Here is a 17,370-nt window from a genome sequence, read left to right as displayed (position 1 = left end):
TTATTTTTCCCCAGTTAGTTTCGCCATTTCTGCATATTCCATAAGTTGTTGTATTCATTCTTCTTTCATTGGGACTTCTTCTTTCCATTTTTGGGAAAATAACATTCTTGCCGCTGTAGTCGCGTACATGAATAAATCTCTATACAGTTTGAGTAGTTCTGTCCCTATAATTCCCAAAAGGAAAGCTTCTGGGTTCTTTCAGGGTTTTTTTTTTTTTTTTGCAAAAGTTATTTTAAACATCTTTTTCAATTCATTATATATCATTTCCTAGAAATCCCCTTAATCCTGATTTTATTTTATTCTTCAGTAGATTTACAAAAAAGAAAAACAAACATGAATAAATAAATTTTAGAAAGGAACAAGGTTAGACATGGATGCACAAAGCAATTTTTTAAATAAAGAAAAGCAAGACAGTGCAGTATACAAGGCTGGGCCTCGATGGTGGTGGCTCCTCCTCACCCAGCAGCTCTCCAGCAGCTGCTACAAGCTGCCCAAGGGAGGAGACCAGTGGTGGAGACTATGGAGAGGTAACAGGACAGTACCTCGAATCCACCACTCGGGATAAACTCCAGCTCATTCTCCTCCCTGAGCTTGGTGGCAGCAGTACTGGCGGTGGAAGCAGGGACATTCCTGGATAAAATCAGAAGCTGGGATGGCTTTCGTAATTCCTGGACTGTCTCTGGAAAATTGGGACAGTTGGAGGATAGTTTATTTGTGGTTCCTTACAGTTCCAGGGACGTGGGTGGCCTGTGTTTTAAACCACAGAGCCTAGGGCTTGCCGATCAGAAGGTCGGCAGTTCGAATCCCCGCAACGGGGTGAGCTCCCGTTGCTCGGTCCCAGCTCCTGCCAACCTAGCAGTTCAAAAGCACGTCAAAGTGCAAGTAGATAAATAGGTACCGCCCTGGCGGGAAGGTAAACGGCGTTTCCATGTGCTGCTCTGGTTCGCCAGAAGCAGCTTAGTCATGCTGGCCACATGACCCGGAAGCTGTACGCCGGTTCCCTTGGCCAATAAAGCAAGATGAGCGCCACAACCCCAGAGTTGTCCTCGACTGGACCTAATGGTCAGGGGTCCCTTACGGTTCCAGGGCAGTTATATGTGACCCCGGCCTCTGCTTGCAAAAGTTTTGGGGGAGATGTATCTTTTCATTTCCATTCAATGTGTATCTTGCTGAAATCCTGCAACTTTTCATACCACAAATGTGTGTTGTTGTTCTTTTGTCCTATCCCACCTGGCTTCAGGGGTCTGGTTTTGGCATCATGTAAATGCCTACCTTTTTGCTGTAGGTTTTTCTTTTTTGTGGGATCTTCGGGTTGTTTTTTTAGTAAGATGGAGCTGAAGATTTTGCGGTTGATTTTTGTGGGTGTGCTGTGTTTTCCTTGCTCTTTATTCTGTTAGAATTGTTTTATATTTTGAATGGAATTGTCACCTGCTCTGGGGTCACGTAATGCTGAAAGTTTACCGTATAAATAATAGAAATGTTTCAAATAGCGCTGGGTCCAAGGCGGAGGTCTGGAGAATCACTCTGGTGCTTTCGCCGCTTGCCTGTACTCCCTGCTTTCTGAGTTTAAAAGCACACATTTCATAAAGCTGGCCTCCTGAATGCATATCTGAATCTTTAATTATAACAGAAAGCCATGACCTCAGCTTTCCTGTAAGCCTGAATATGATAGCATCGGTCCAAAAAAAAGAAAAAAAAAGAAAAAAAACTCCAAAAACACTGGGATACCAGCCTAGGAGCTTGGTCTGGTTTCTGCTAATAGCTTTGCTCAGCTTGTGCCAAATCACCTGACTGTGTCTTGCCTCTGAAACGACACTGTAAGATATTCAGCCTCATTCTCCGCCCAGATGAGGCCCGGGAGCTTATCATCCACTAGTTAGTTTGGGTTTTAAGGCAAGTATCCGTGTCAACATGAATTCAGTCTTAATATATTTTGCTTAAGTTGGGAACTGTTGCTACAAACCATACCTTGTAAGAGGCCTACGAGAGTGTGATCATCTTATATATATTTTTTAAAAAAGAAAAATTAAAAGAGAAAGAGGCTGTATGATCTTGGCCACTCATTTTAGGTATGCAAAGATAATAGGAGAGAGAATGTGGTTGGAAGAGATATGCTGCAAGTGTTTTTTCAACAGGTTGTTGTTGTTTAGTCGTTTAGTCGTGTCCGACTCTTCGTGACCCCATGGACCAGAGCACGCCCGGCACTCCTGTCTTCCACTGCCTCCCGCAGTTTGGTCAAACTCATGTTTGTATCTTCGAGAACACTGTCCAACCATCTCGTCCTCTGTCGTCCCCTTCTCCTTGTGCCCTCCATCTTTCCCAACATCAGGGTCTTTTCCAGGGAGTCTTCTCTTCTCATGAGGTGGCCAAAGTCTTGGAGCCTCAGCTTCACGATCTGTCCTTCCAGTGAGCACTCAGGGCTGATTTCTTTAAGAATGGATAAGTTTGATCTTCTTGCAGTCCATGGGACTTTCCAGAGTCTCCTCCAGCACCAGAATTCAAAAGCATCGATTCTTCGGCGATCAGCCTTCTTTATGGTCCAGCTCTCACTTCCATACATCACTACTGGGAAAACCATAGCTTTAACTATACAGACCTTTGTTGGCAAGGTGATGTCTCTGCTTTTTAAGATGCTGTCTAGGTTTGGTCATTGCTTTTCTCCTTAGAAGCAGGCGTCTTTTAATTTTGTGGCTGTTGTCACTTTTCAACAGGAGCAGTCTCTAATTTCAGCATCTATCCCTGAAAACTTCATGGTCCCTTGGCTGTCTTTTGAAGACCCCCCCCCCCCAAGTTGCAATCCTTTGCCCCATGTACTTGGGGGTCAAGACCCGTTGTGCTCATTGGCGCTTGTGATCTGGTGAGACACGTGTAGGTTTGTGCTTTGAAAGCTGTAAGGAATCGGAACACATTCTTTAAAGAAAGTCATTTTGGCAGCCGGCGGCGTTTTTATTCTTCGAGGGGAAGTTTAGAATTTCACACCTTCTCTGCTCAGCATCTTTTGTGGGCTGGGAGTGAGGTGATTCTTCTTGACCCGGGTCTAGCGCTGTGCTGAATTGGAAGAAATATTCCCACTGTGCAGTTAAACGCTGCAGAAACTGTGTACAGGTGGGTGCAAAGGAGTTGCGCATCTGAAACAATCGAGCCATAAATGAGAGCCATTGCACCTTCTGGCATTGATTAGTGAGTTCATGAAGCTATAGCGGCGAAAGGGAATGGAGGAAGACATCATTTTTACGTTTAACAGGCACAGCTTGCGCCACCTGCTCTATTTGAGCTCTCATTTTTTGTTAAAAATATTCTAAAACCATCCCTATGCAGCTTAAGGAATGAGTTGCGCTTACATCCGATAGCGACTGTTACATCAAATTATGGGAAGTGTTCTGATATTCCTACCGTTTTAGAGGAGGAAAATAAAATCCTTGAGCATGCCATTATAGCAAAACTTACTATCTAGCTATAAGTCTAGCTACTTAAGAGTTAAAGAAAGAGAACAACATTCTTAAGAAAATGCGGTTTGTTCAATGATCAGAACAACAAGGCTGATTCTTTGACAGATGCAGGTATTTGGAACGCTGTCCATTTGGAATTTGTTGGTTTGTTTATCTTAAATATGTAAATATTGGAACCACAAACATCTACATGAAATATATTTCTGTGGTTCTAATAAAACAAATACTGAAATAAAAATAAATATCAGTTTGACAGCATTCCAAATAAATGCAATATCTGTTGAAGAATGACCCTTTACGTATAATTTATTCTTATTTAAGCTTAAATGTGGATCATATTGTGTGTATATGTGTGTGATTCAAGTAGGAGTGGGATGCCAACCAGTCTTTTAGGTGCCACAAGACACTTCTGTAGTTTTTGTTGCTAAAGACTAACACAGCAAACTCTCTGGAAAGTGTTAGTTTTATTGTTGGCGTCCGCCTGTCTTGAGAGACAGCGGAGGTGTGTCCTATTTGGGGTGAGGTCAAACTGTTGGAGAGTTACAGCACCTGCTATGGCTGTAGAGAGACAGGAGAGACATGTTTTATTGCAGCTGGGGCAGATGAAAGCATCCGGTTGTGCCGCTGCAGATGCACCATGGCGTTTCTTCTCTCTGCTAAAACAAATGTCAACAATAGCGTAAAGTGGTACCTCGGGTTAAGAACTTAATTCGTTCTGGAGGTCCGTTCTTAACCTGAAACTGTTCTTAACCTGAGGTACCACTTTAGCTGATGGGGCCTCCCGCTGCTGTCGCGCCGCTGTGCAATTTCTGTTCTCATCCTGAAGCAAAGTTCTTAATCTGAAGCACTATTTCTGGGTTAGCAGAGTCTGTAACCTGAAGTGTCTGTAACCTAAAGCGTCTATAACCCGAGGTACCACTGTACAAAACTGGGATTTATGCTTTAACCAGAAGATTGAGGAGATCATGCAATGGGAAAGTGGAGGCCAAGCCAGAACTGTTGTGTGAATCGACATAGCTTTAATATAAATACGTTAGCAACTTCTGACTACTGTATCCAGGAAGGGTCTTTATTTTGCTGTATGTCAGCAATGTCTTCTAAAGTGGCCCAACAGGACTTTGTAAAGAGCCACTACAGCGGTACTTCGGGTTGCAGACACTTCAGGTTACAGACGCTTCAGGTTACAGACTCCGCTAACCCAGAAATAGTACCTTGGGTTAAGAACTTTGCTCCAGGATGAGAATAGAAATTGTGCGGCGGTGTGGCAGCAGCGGGAGGCCCCATTAGCTAAAGTGGTACCTCAGGTTAAGAATAGTTTCAGGTTAAGAACAGACCTCCAGAATGAATTAAGTTCTTAACCCGAAGTACCACTGTATAACAGGAAACTAGCTATAGCAACACCTTCCAACGAGGCTGTAACAGAAGACGCAACAGAGCCATTTTTCCTTGGCCTCCCTTCCTTTTCTTAATTAATAAAAGATGCTCATGGAGAAGCATTAATCAACTCCCCCCCTCCCGCCCCATCTGTTCTGATTTTTATCCTTTCCTCTTAACAGGTTTATCGGGAGAGAAGGGAGAGCGAGGGAGCCCAGGTGTCGGGACCCAAGGCCCCCGGGGCCCACCAGGAGCGGCAGGTAAATTCGCCGTAGTGACCATATGCCCAAATGATATGCAAGGGTCAGTACAATTAAATGTGCATTCCCACACATAATAAACAATAGTCGGGACAAGTAAAGTCTGGCTCCTTTACACAGAGCGGCTGTATAATAAAGAACACGTGTGAAATCACGTTTGGTTACTCAGGTAGTCCATACCTGATGTTGCTCTCTCGTTCGGCAGCAGTGGCAAGGTGATGTTCTGACAGCCGTTTCTGTGTTCTGTGCAGGGCCTCCAGGTGAAAGCCGTACAGGCACCCCGGGGCCACCAGGTTCACCTGGTCCAAGAGGACCACCTGGCCATACAGGTGTTCCTGGGCCGCATGGTGCCTCAGGGCAACCGGGATACTGTGATCCTTCTTCCTGTGCTGGATATGGAACAGGTGGTGAGTATGTTTTTCCCAGTTAGCCTCCTCCTGCCACACACATGTCTTCAAAATGAGGTAGCTCAGTCAGTAGAGCATGGGAGTCTTAAACTCATGGTCGTGGGTTCTAGTCCCACTGTCAGGTGCTGGTGTGGTTGCTCGAGAGCAAACAGGCAAGACTCCAACCTGACTTTTCCAGGCTTTATTATCTGTACAAACTATTTGCAGTGCAGAGCATCGCAAGTCCATGTCTGTTCAGTCGCTAGCAGAATCTGGGAGTGGGCAGTCCTTATACCTTCCCCAGCATAACAGTCGTGTGACCCCCATCCTTCTCCTCCCCTCTCTGCGCGCAAACCTGCTGCGCAAAGTGGGCGTTGGCAAAGGGGGACTTGCCTCCCCTCCACTTTGCTCAGGCCCGGGGTTGAGGCTCTCCCTAGCATCTTCTGATCCCAGCACCCCCTCCCCACTGAAGGCAGGGTTTCCCTCCTCTCCAGAGGCGGGACTTCCCTCCTCTGCCAGAGGAAGAACTGCTTTGCAAGATCTTCGGAGGCTCCCTGTAACACAACTGCCCTTCCACCTCTCGCCTCTGAGCTGATGGCAGTTCCCTGACACCCACGTTGAGTGAAAGATACCCGCATTGTAGGAGGTTTGACCCTCGTGGTCCCTTCCCACTCTACAATCCTAGCGCTATACTGAATTTTTGTGATGCTCAATTTTCAGTGAGTAAGTTGTGGCTCCGGGAACGAGGGAAAGGATCTGCAAAATCAGAAACAACACACACACACACACCGTAGTTGCACCTGTTTGCAGCCGTTCCTCTCCCAAGTGATTTTGGAGCTATTCTTTTTACCTGAAAGGACCTTGTAATTACAGTGGTACCTCGGGTTAAGTACTTAATTCGTTCCGGAGGTCTGTACTTAACCTGAAACTGTTCTTAACCTGAAGCACCACTTTAGCTAATGGGGCCTCCTGCTGCCGCCGCGCCGCCGGAGCACAATTTCTGTTCTCACCCTGAAGCAAAGTTCTTAACCTGAAGCACTATTTCTGGGTTTGCGGAGTCTGCAACCTGAAGCGTATGTAACCTGAAGCGTATGTAACCCGAGGTACCACTGTAATTGCCCCAGCCCACCAGGGATCTCATTGTAAATGTGATGGCATCATAGGGGCATGCAACCTAACCAGCTTACTTACTTGGTCACGGCAGCGAAAGCAAACAGAACTGCATTGCCTTCTCTCTGAAGACCCTTGAAAGTGCATTTGGACACATACCTGTGTGACCACTGAAGTACACACCCTTGTATTCTGACACAAATGTGCATCTGGGCCACTACAGATACAAAGCTAGTGGGTTTCCTCTTCCCCACAGGCACACCTGTCTGAGAATCCCCTCTGTGTCCACATATAAAAATAAAACATTTCCTGATCGGTCATCAATACCATTTTAAACATTTCAAAAGAAATCCAAGCGCACAGAATCTCAATGCGCACAAAAGCAACAAAGCCATATTAAAATGACAGAACCGTGGAGCATGTTTGCATGTTTCTTACTGTAGGGACTTTTAGTTGAAGGGTGAATCCTAGAGAAGTTTGGGGTTTCTTTTCATCTTTAAGGGCCTTCTCGGTAGTGGCACCCTCCCAGTAGAACGCCCTCCCACCAGATGTCAAAGAGAACAACAACTACCAGACTTTTAGAAGACATCTGAAGGCAGCCCTGTTTAGGGAAGCTTTTAAGGTTTGATGTATTACAGTATTTTAATATTTTTTTGGAAGCCACCCAGAGTGGCTAGGGAAGCCCAGCCAGATGGGCGGGGTATAAATAATAAATTATTATTATTATTATTATTATTATTATTATTATTATTATTAAAAAATGTCAGTAAAGTAGCCAAGGTGGCTGTCCCAAAGCAGGGAGTTCCATAGATGAGAACATAATGCTGAGGCTGGCTTCCATTCCAAGGAAAGAGAATTCCAGAGAGCTGTTGCCACCGGGCTAAAAAATCCCTTGCTGGTTTCCTTCACAATGGTGGTAGCGTTAGTGAGACGCGGGAAAAAATTATGTCAACTGGTCATACTGTTCACATAGGAGGCTCAAAGGTACTTCTCCTCTGTGAATTTGTCTTAATCCTCTGTTAAAGCCATCTAAATTGGTGGCCATCCCTGTCTCCTATGGGAGCGACCTGCTTAGTTTAACTCTGCATTGTTTGAATAATAATAATAATAATAATAATAATAATTTATTATTTATAGCCCGCCCATCTGGCTGGGTTTCCCCAGCCACTCTGGGCGGCTTCCAACAAAACACTAAAATACAATAACCTATTAAACATTAAAAGCTTCCCTAAACAGGGCTGCCTTCAGATGTCTTCTAAAAGTTTGGTAGTTATTTTTCTCTTTGACATCTGGTGGGAGGGCGTTCCATAGGGCGGTTGCCCTCTGCCTATTTTATGTGTCCCGAATCCTCTGACATTGAGCTCCATTGGATATCCTTGAGTCCTAGTGTTAGTGGGAGAGGGAGAAAAACTCGTCTCTATCCACTTTCTCCATGCCTTTATACATTTCTGATATATCACCTCTTCCTTGCCTTTTCTCTAAGCTAAAAAGCCGCAAACTTTCTGAAACTCTGCTGCGTCACTTAACTGCAACTCAGCCCTGATGTCACATCACCCAGCATTACGTGTGTCCGAATGTTCATGTCCCCCTGGTCTTAGAAATGCTGCCACCATATTTTGGCAGAGAAGCACGTCAGAATGGCCTTGTCATTCTTCTGCCTTGCACTCTTCCAGAAATGCAGGAATTATTTTGGAGAGGGACAGTAGGGGAACCATCATAAAATGATATTGTAACTGTGGGGACAAAGAGGCATCCTTGCCAAACATGGTTATAAATCCTCAGGCCTACCTTTAAAAAATTACTGATTAATCTGAAGTGCTCCCTGTGTGAACCACATACACAGGCTAAGCAGCCATAACTGCACCTGTGTGTCCGCATTGCAGATTTGAATAGCTCTGGTTGCCTGTTGGGCAGGGAAAGGAAAATGGTCGGGACTCAGTCCCTGTCAAGCAGCCAGTAAGTTCTAAACACTATATCTAACTACAGCTAATCATGCACAGCCACAGTGCTGAGGAGGGGAATCATAAACATTGTGGTCTACTTCATTGGGTCAGGGAACTGTCAGGAGCTTGTCCTATACTCGAGTAGGACCCTGGCAGAGACACATGCTCGACTGGCATGTTCTCTCCCTCCTGGTCGATCGTTCGGGAGCTTCAAAAGCTTTCTTCAGCCCAAACATCACAGTGACCAATGCCAACAGACACCGGCACATTTAGGGATCCGCAGAGTCTTCACAGCTTGCGTGACAGACCTTAGCAACTCAGCATTTTGGCTAATCTACTTTATTTACATATAAACACACACGGAGTCCTGCAACATGGTTTCGTCTCTCTCTAGCATCAGACAGGAAAGAGAGAAAGAACAAAGGACAATAGTCCCACTTCACGGAACACAGTAACACAAACATCCTGTTTCCATCACTTCCCACTTTGTGGAGTCAAAACATATACCGTCATGTGAAAGACAACAATCCCATGACTGCAATCATGGAGCAGGAATTCTAACAGGAACGTGCCCGGTTATCTCATTCAAAGAGGAAAAACAGTTGAAGCAATTAAAACCCCATATAAAAACCAAAGAGCGTTTGAAATGCAGGGCGTTTTGTTTCTCCGTCTCTTGTGCTTGTCATGTGCCATTGTCACATTGTCTAAAATAACCCAGTCCAGCTTTCTTGAATGTCTTGTTTGTGTCATCCATCTCCTGGTTTTAACCTGATCTGCCTTGGGTGGTTGGTTGGTTGGGAGATCCCTAGCTGAGAAGCTCCTCGTTCATGTTTGTCTAAACAGCATGGGAGACCTGAGTGTCACTAACTAAGCCTCTTGTAGTAATCTGAATCGGCAGGGCATATAGTTGTAATTCATGAATGACAGTCTTTTTTTAAAAAAAAGAAATCGGACTAAAATTCCCCCATTGCATGGAGAGATTGTGTCTTGACGATGTTTCTTGAACAGTGGTTTTCAAATGGTGTTCCTTGAGAGCATTATCTTTGACTGGCTCCGCCCATTTTTGCCTTTGGCCACACCCACTGTTGGCATTATCATCTTCTGCCAAACATATGTGTGTGTGTGTTTGTTGGGTGAATTGTCAACCAAGCCTCAGAATTCTCAGCCATGTGCAACGCTCCCATGGTAAGCAAACTGATATGGCAAAACTCCTCGAGGACCTTGAAAAACACTGTTTGGTATCCAAGGGGCCACGGAAGGAAGGTGTAGGATCTTTGACACAAGTTCATGTACTGCATGTGAATGTTTTTTATTCTTTCTTGTTTCGGTTTGCAAAGCATGAAGCAAAGCCTTAGGTTGTACTTAATTAGTTTGAGACTCAGTCTTGGGTACAGCTTAAGTCACAAGATTAACCTGTAGTTGAACTGGCCTTGGAGACCTTTGTTTGTTTCACTGACCTGTATGTATTTCTCTGTTGTTCACCTGCTCTTTTCCCTCTCCCCCTCTTCCCCCCACCCCTCATCTTGGTTCGTTTTCGATTTCCGAAGGCTCATTCCCTTACAATGGCTACCCATACGGAAGGTGAAATCGGGTAGAGTCTGGTTTTTCTTTCTCATATGGATGAAGGTCAGAATGGCAACTACTGAACAGCCTTGATGCTTTCCCACCAGCAACACTGATTATTATTATTATTATCACCACTAACAAAGGATGCCTGCTCTAGTTTTCTTATGCTTTCTGCTAGAATTAAAACACTTGGCACATTTCTCCATGGTGCACATTGCTAGGCACAAGCAACCACTGGACAGGCTGTTACCCAGAACAGGATTGTATCAAAGCCCTGGGAGAGCTTTTGGAAAGGGAGCGCTTCACTTATTTGAGATAGAGCAAAACAGGTGGGAATGGCAACAAAATATTGCAGGTTGGAGTGTTCCTATTTAGGCCTCCAGCAAGCCAGCCAGATCCCATATGCAGGATTCTCCATTGAATCAGGATCATTTCCCCACTGAAATAAATGAGGGCTAAACACACTTAATCAGGGCTAGGTTGTGTCAATTGGTTCTTAAGCTGCTCCATGTTTCCCCTGCCCCTAACCACGCTGTGTAACAGACAACTCATATCTAATACAATTAGCACACTGTTACTGCTGGTGTCGGTTTCCAACTAACAGGAAGATAATCATAAATCTTCCCCCATTCACTGGTGCTGATTTAATCTTGCAAGGCCGACTGCTTTGTAAGAAGAAGCAGCCGAGAGCAGCCTTTCTCAACCTTGGGCTCCCCACTCGATGATATTGGACTACAACTCCCATCATCCCTAGCTAGCAGGACCAGCGGTCAAGGATGATGGGAGTTGTAGTCCAGCCACATCTGGGGACCCAAAGTTGAGAAAGAAAGTTGCTCTATAGAGAACAATATTCAACCAAGCTCCTAACGATTGCTTCAATTTTGCTTTCCTCTTGCGTTAACTGTGCGGCTCCTCTTGGCGAGTTAAGGTGGCTATGGGGACCCAACTGATCAAGAGATCCCTGTCGTGCCGTTACCGCACAGCTCCTACCAGCTCTATGACTCAGAGGACCTTTACGATGACGATGATCAAGAGCCTTATCTAGTGCATGGATCCTACCATCACCCGCAGTCCCCCTACCCAGCACCTCGCCTGGCTCAGCCAGAGTTCACACCTGTGCGGGAAGAAATGGGGGCTCTCGAACTGAGATCCCCCGGAATAAGCCGCCTTTCAAGAAGAATCTCTAAAAGAAGCGCCAGTTCTCTGAGGCTCAAGAGGAAGGTTAAGAAAACCTCTTAACGAACTATTTCTCTTTCTCTCTGTGTGCATTATATACATGAATCTTTTAGGCCTCTGTCCAGTTGCCTAATGTTGTCGTGGGAATTGTTTACAGGCTCATATCTTAAAGGGAAAAAATTATATTGTACATTACCACTTTGGCAGAATGAGGGGTGGGGTGGGGATAGCTAATTACATTGCATGCCAGAAGTTATTAGCTTTGTAGGGGTTTATTGTTAGATGGAAACTCCAAGGGACATTTCTGTAGATCTTTGTAGTTATTGCATTAGAATGGTTCGATGCACATTTCAAAACACTCCATCACCAGCTGTTATATCTGAATAAGTCAAGGAGCTCATTCCACTATTTCTCGCTTTCTGAATTTCTCTGCCTGGATTTTGATTGTGTGCTTTACTTGCAAAGTAACCCTTCTGAAGCCAACTGTGTTGGTTGATTTTATTTTATTTTTAATCATTTCCTTCGAAGATTTATATAAAGTGGGATTTTCTTCCCACAGCATTCCTATTAAATACCTATTAGAAACACACTAATAATTTATTGTGGATCTATCACTACTCTATTTTATATACAAATAAACGTGGCAAACTTTTATAAATAATTTCATCTATTGTATTTATTATTTTTAAGAGCCCATGACTGTGGTACGAAGTTTAATCTGAGGGTCCCTGAGATCTATTAAAAAACCACACACCATCCCACAATCCTTGCAAATTCCAGTTGTGAGATTGCTCTGTCCATGGGACCATTTCTGTTTGCCTCTTAGATGTGATTTCTGCATTGCTGGGGCTGGATTAGATGATTCTACAAGTTTCAAAGTTCGCTTAAAACAGAGCGAGTTCTAATTCAGTGTACAGGTTTCCCTTCCTGGATTGGGATACGTATGTCAGACGGTTCAGGGCCATTCCACAGCTCACAAGATGTACCTCTCCGCTGCATCAACCCTAAATCTGTTCTGGACAGATTTGGGGAGAGCATGTTGCATGCGCAGGGGAAAGAGAGGACGGGAAGTTCTGTTGTAAGTGCATAAATCCTTTCACTGATGGCAGTGGTGTAGCATGAGTTGCCAGTGCCCAAGGCTGCGCCAAGGAGGGTGGGTGGGAGGGAAAGGGATGGAGTACGCATGTGCATTTAACTGCCTAACAGCATCCGCCTCACCCAGGAGATCGCAGCCACAGAAAAAGAGGGGTCATTTTGTTGTCCGGAGAGGTCACTTCCTGCTTCACATGCCCAGCAGAGCTCAGTGACGGAAGCACACAGCTGTACTGAGACAGCACTGGGTGTTGAAATTTTGCACTCCCTAACAATTTTGTGCCCCAGGCAACCATCCCTGTGCCTTCTGTGTCCTCGGTGGGGCACACTAAGTTTTCAGAGGGTTTCTCTGCCTTAGCAGAGGGGCAATGCTGTTGCTAGTTTTTGGCACTTTCCACAAGGCCTGCATGGATCCCAAATGCACCATTTGAACAACATCAGTTGCAGGTAAGCAACCTGTATTTTCTGCGGCTTAACACCCAGGCATTTGCTGTACAATAACTCCCACTTCTCACCCATCGAATCTTTGTTTCCCCCCAGCCTAGTATGCTACAAACATCTATCTTGTTTATCTGAAGTCAAGCTCGCCTTGAGTGTTTTAGATGCCTCGTGCCTGTATATTGCATTACTATAGGAAAATACCTCCCCTGCAAGTGAAAACCTTTTCCCATATAAAACTTGCTTAAAGGCTGCCATGAGCTATTCTCCAGCAAGATGGCCACATATGTCTATGTGCTGCATATTTATTCCAGAAATGGTGTCCCTTGTAGCCAACTCATTCCTCTCATTCTCTTATAATTAGGTCAGAATATGTTGGAAATCTGAGGCTGCTGAAAGACTCTGATTATTTCCCCCACTGATAATTTATGTCAGAAATGTTGGAATGATATAGTATAGATTAATTGATTCTGATAGCATTTCATGCCGTGATGTATGTACATTCTTATGCTGCTATTCTTTGCCAGAAAATGCTGATTTCTCAAGCTTCTGCACACCAGAAGAAATAAACGAGGGTCTTTCTTCTAGATTTTAAAAGCAAATTGGTGGCCCGATAGCTTGATCTACATTGGGATCTAGAACAGGAGGCCTTGGCCCTTTGCCATGCACTAGGGACGCGGGTGGCGCTGTGGGTTAAACCACAGAGCCTAGGGCTTGCCAATCAGAAGGTTGGCGGTTCGAATCCCCGAGACGGGGTGAGCTCCCATTGCTCAGTCCCAGCTCCTGCCAACCTAGCAGTTCAAAAGCACGTCAAACTGCAAGTAGATAAATAGGTACCACTCCGGAAGGTAAAGGGCGTTTCCGTGCGCTGCTCTGGTTCACCAGAAGCGGCTCAGTCATGCTGGGCAAGCTGTACGCTGGCTCCCTCGGCCAATAAAGCGAAACCCCAGAGTCGGCCACGACTGGACCTAATGGTCAGGGGTCCCTTTACCTTACCTTTACCTACCCTTTATCTTTACCTTAGAGTTCTGATCCAGATCATCAGGCCTCAAGCACATGCTGTTTGCATTGGTGCCAAAGCTTCCATTTGTTCCGATAGGAACTTTTATTTCCAGTGCAAGTAGCAGGGACAAAGATGTGCTTTCCCAAGTCCACATTCCCAGCATGTTCACATTCTTGTTTCATCTGTGCTGCCTTGGTCACCTACACTGAAAGGAAGATGGCAAGATCTCCAAGGATGTGCTCTGCAGGGAGTTGGCTTCGGGTACAAGGCCTGTTGGCAGACCAACTCTGTGCTACAAAGATGTCTGCAAACGAGACGTGAAGGATAGCAACATCAATGACGGCAGTGCCTGGAGGCAGCCAGGTTGTGCATCTGCAGCAGTGACCGGCAGAGGAATGACGGCCAGGAGGAGCGCAGACAGAAGAAACACCATGGTACACCTGTATCAGCACAACTGGAGACCTTCATCTGCCTTAGCTGCAACAAAACATGTCTCGCCTACATTGGTCTCTACAGCATTGTATCTCTCCAATGGTTTGACTTCACCCCATTGTCTTCTGAGGTCTGATGAGTGCCAGCTTCTGAAATAAGTCCATGTCTGTGTTTCCCAAACTAAGATGCTGCAAGAGGGCTTGAGATGTGCCGTGAAAAGTAAGCCACCATGTTGGGCAGCCAGCACTCTACGGCTGTCAGAAGCGTTGGAGTCAGGGGTGGGGAGAGTGAGGAGAACCTATTTGGTATTGATTTGCCTCCTCTAGACCAGCATACATGCATCATCAAGTGGGAGTAAGAAGGTACCAAGATGCCATAGCAACAGTTTGCATGGCATCTGATAAGCACGGAGAGAGCTACCCTAGAAACGTCTCCATTGGCCCAAATTAGGATCCACCCATCAGTAAGGACTATGGCAAATGGAACAGGAGGATGCTAGCAGGGACTAGTTAAGTGCACTATCCTACAGTTGCCAGGAGTCCTCCCCATTGCTCTGGAAACTGATTAGGCAAATTAAGCAGATATATTGGTTGGCTCCCAGCTAAGGTTGGTTTAGCCAATTCCTGCGTTGCAGGAGGTTGGATTGGATGACCCTCTGGGTCCCTTCCAACGCTGCAGTTCTACAATGGAATGAAACGAAGTGAAACTCAGTTAATCTGGATCAAATATGAATAGAGAAAGGGAATTAAGTGTGGCTCCGGTTTCAGTTTCGGAGGGAAAAACACCGCACCAGATGGCAAAGTCTGGAAAACAATGCACTAGAGGTGGTAATAAATCAGTGCTGCCTCTTAATGAAGACATCTTACAGTTTGTAGGCTAAAGATCAATTTTGTACCCAAAATGAAATAGAATCCCTGTATATTGGCTTGAATTGGTATGCACACACACCCGGCCAAAGATGCACTGCGCCCAAATTGCCTCAGTAGACACACATATTGGTCCACATTATGTTCCTTGATGCTGATTTTTGTTGCTCCGGTAAGGTTCCTAAAATTACATACTCCATAATATCCTGTCCAAGATTTTGACAGTATGTTTTAACCCAGCACCCCACAAAATCATGACCTAATATTGCAGCTGGTGGGGTTTTTTTTTTTTTGCAGTGATTAAGATTTACCTTAGATGAATATCTGGTCTATTAGCTAAGCATACAGTATTAACAAGCAATCTGAAAGCAGTGTAAATCGCTGACTGGCCCAAGGATATGCTAGAACCTTTTGGAATTGTTCCCAAAATTAAACGTGAGAGGGAACGGCTCCTAGTATTTCATATGCTATGCAGGATTACGCACAGTGCAAGGCCAATTTGCTAAATGGCCTGCAATGTAAATATTTGCATAAACAGTTATGCAGGATTGACAATAGGAGAGGGCCAGAACTTTCTCTGAAAAACGTCCTCACCGAGTATGGCTCACTATCTAAGAGCAAGCAGAGAGAGAACTCAGAAAGACAAAGAAAGTAAAATAAAATACTGTATAGGATTATGCCCAAACCTTGCTGTAATACTCTGCACATTCAGATATCCGAACAGCCAGTTTGCCCATTTCCTTACATGCTTGTGTTTGCTGTTTGGCGTTCGTCATTTTCAGGCAGAGACCATGCAGGGAGGGAGGGAGGTTGGACAAAGCAGAGATTAGAAATATTCCCACAGGTATCAATGGGAATCATGGATTTGTTACGCAAACGCTCGCCTAATGATTTCCAGGGAATGCATTGCATTCCGTAAGCAGGAACTATGTATTTGTTGTTGTTGTTTAGTCGTGTCTGACTCTTTGTGACCCCATGGACCAGAGCACACCTGTCTTCCACTGCCTCCCGCAGTTTGGTCAAACTCATGCTGGTAGCTTCGAGAACACTGTCCAACCATCTCGTCCTCTGTCGTCTCCTTCTCCTTGTGCCCTCCATCTTTCCCAACATCAGGGTCTTTTCCAGGGAGTCTTCTCTTCTCATGAGGTGGCCAAAGTATTGGAGCCTCAGCTTCAGGATCTGTCCTTCCAGGGAGCACTCAGGGCTGATTTTCTTCAGAATGGAGAGGTTTGATCTTCTTGCAGTCCATGGGACTCTCAAGAGCCTCCTGCAGCACCATAATTCAAAAGCATCAATTCTTTGGCGATCAGCCTTCTTTATGATCCAGCTCTCACTTCCATACATCAGTACTGGGAAAACCATAGCTTTAACTATACGGACCTTTGTCGACAAGGTGATGTCTCTGCTTTTTAAGATGCTGTCTAGGTTTGTCATTGCTTTTCTCCCAAGAAGCAGGCGTCTTTCAATTTCGTGACTGCTGTCACCATCTGCAGTGATCATGGAGTCCAAGAAAGTAAAATCTCTCACTGCCTCCATTTCTTCCCTTTCTATTTGCCAGGAGGTGATGGGCCCAGTGGCCATGATCTTCGTTTTTTTGATGTTGAGCTTCAGACCATATTTTGCGCACTCTTCTTTCACCCTCATTAAAAGGTTCTTTAATTCCTCCTCACTATCTGTGGAAAGTAACACATTCCTCTGTTTGACCAGCTTGGATCAAAGATTTTCAAGAAGCGATAGAGCAGAGTTAAGTGGACAACTGAGTAGACTTGGGAAAATGCTCAGAGAGAAACTGACCGTAGTTCGCCAGGAGGGCAGCGTGCCCAAGTCACAGCTTTTGCGTGAGAATGATCATAATGAACAGTGAGCTATAATTTTTAATGACGGCTGTGCTATGCAGGCTGTATGAAGTTCACACCGCATATTAATCTCGCACGTTCTTTCCCCTTGACCAAAATTTATCACTTGTAACTTGGCTTCTTTAACTCCAGCCAACAGTGTTAAGACCTAAGTGCATGTCATAAAACAGGAACAACTGCCAAAACATTTGTTATGGCCACTGGGGTTGACTTTTTGTTGTGTCAGAACTAAATCATACCTGTAGCCTTGATAACTATATTCAATTTGTTCAAATAATTGGACAAATCATAGGAAAACTGTGTTGCACCCAGGAAAGGAGAAAACCTCATGCCCTCTGAAAACAGTTCAGTAAGAATGCCCATTTTGCAGATTTTAGAACATTTTTATTTATCATTTTATGCACGTGCCAAAAGAAGCA

The 17,370-nt window shown here is 44.9% G+C and overlaps 1 protein-coding gene across 4 annotated transcripts in view; it reads left to right on the top strand.

Moving 5' to 3' along the window:
• Positions 1-11,925, top strand: part of COL14A1 (collagen type XIV alpha 1 chain) — a 131,034-nt gene extending 119,109 nt beyond the window's left edge. For 3 of the 4 annotated variants that reach the window (XM_081012464.1, XM_081012465.1, XM_081012467.1), the window contains 3 exons: positions 5,006-5,083; positions 5,335-5,490; positions 11,017-11,925. In XM_081012464.1, the coding sequence (XP_080868590.1) occupies positions 5,006-5,083; positions 5,335-5,490; positions 11,017-11,327 (545 nt within the window). In that variant the 3' untranslated portion in view covers positions 11,328-11,925. Of the gene's footprint in view, positions 1-5,005; positions 5,084-5,334; positions 5,491-10,069; positions 10,149-11,016 lie in introns of all 4 variants that reach the window. The other variant, XM_081012466.1, reaches the window with a different exon arrangement.
• Positions 11,926-17,370: the final 5,445 nt, after the last annotated feature.

The sequence above is a fragment of the Podarcis pityusensis genome, assembly GCF_964106645.2.
Source record: "Podarcis pityusensis genome assembly, chromosome: 7".
Classification (NCBI taxonomy): Eukaryota; Metazoa; Chordata; class Lepidosauria; order Squamata; family Lacertidae; genus Podarcis; species Podarcis pityusensis.
The sequence above is the reverse complement of the archived record's forward strand: the minus strand, read 5'-3'. Positions and strand labels throughout refer to the sequence as shown.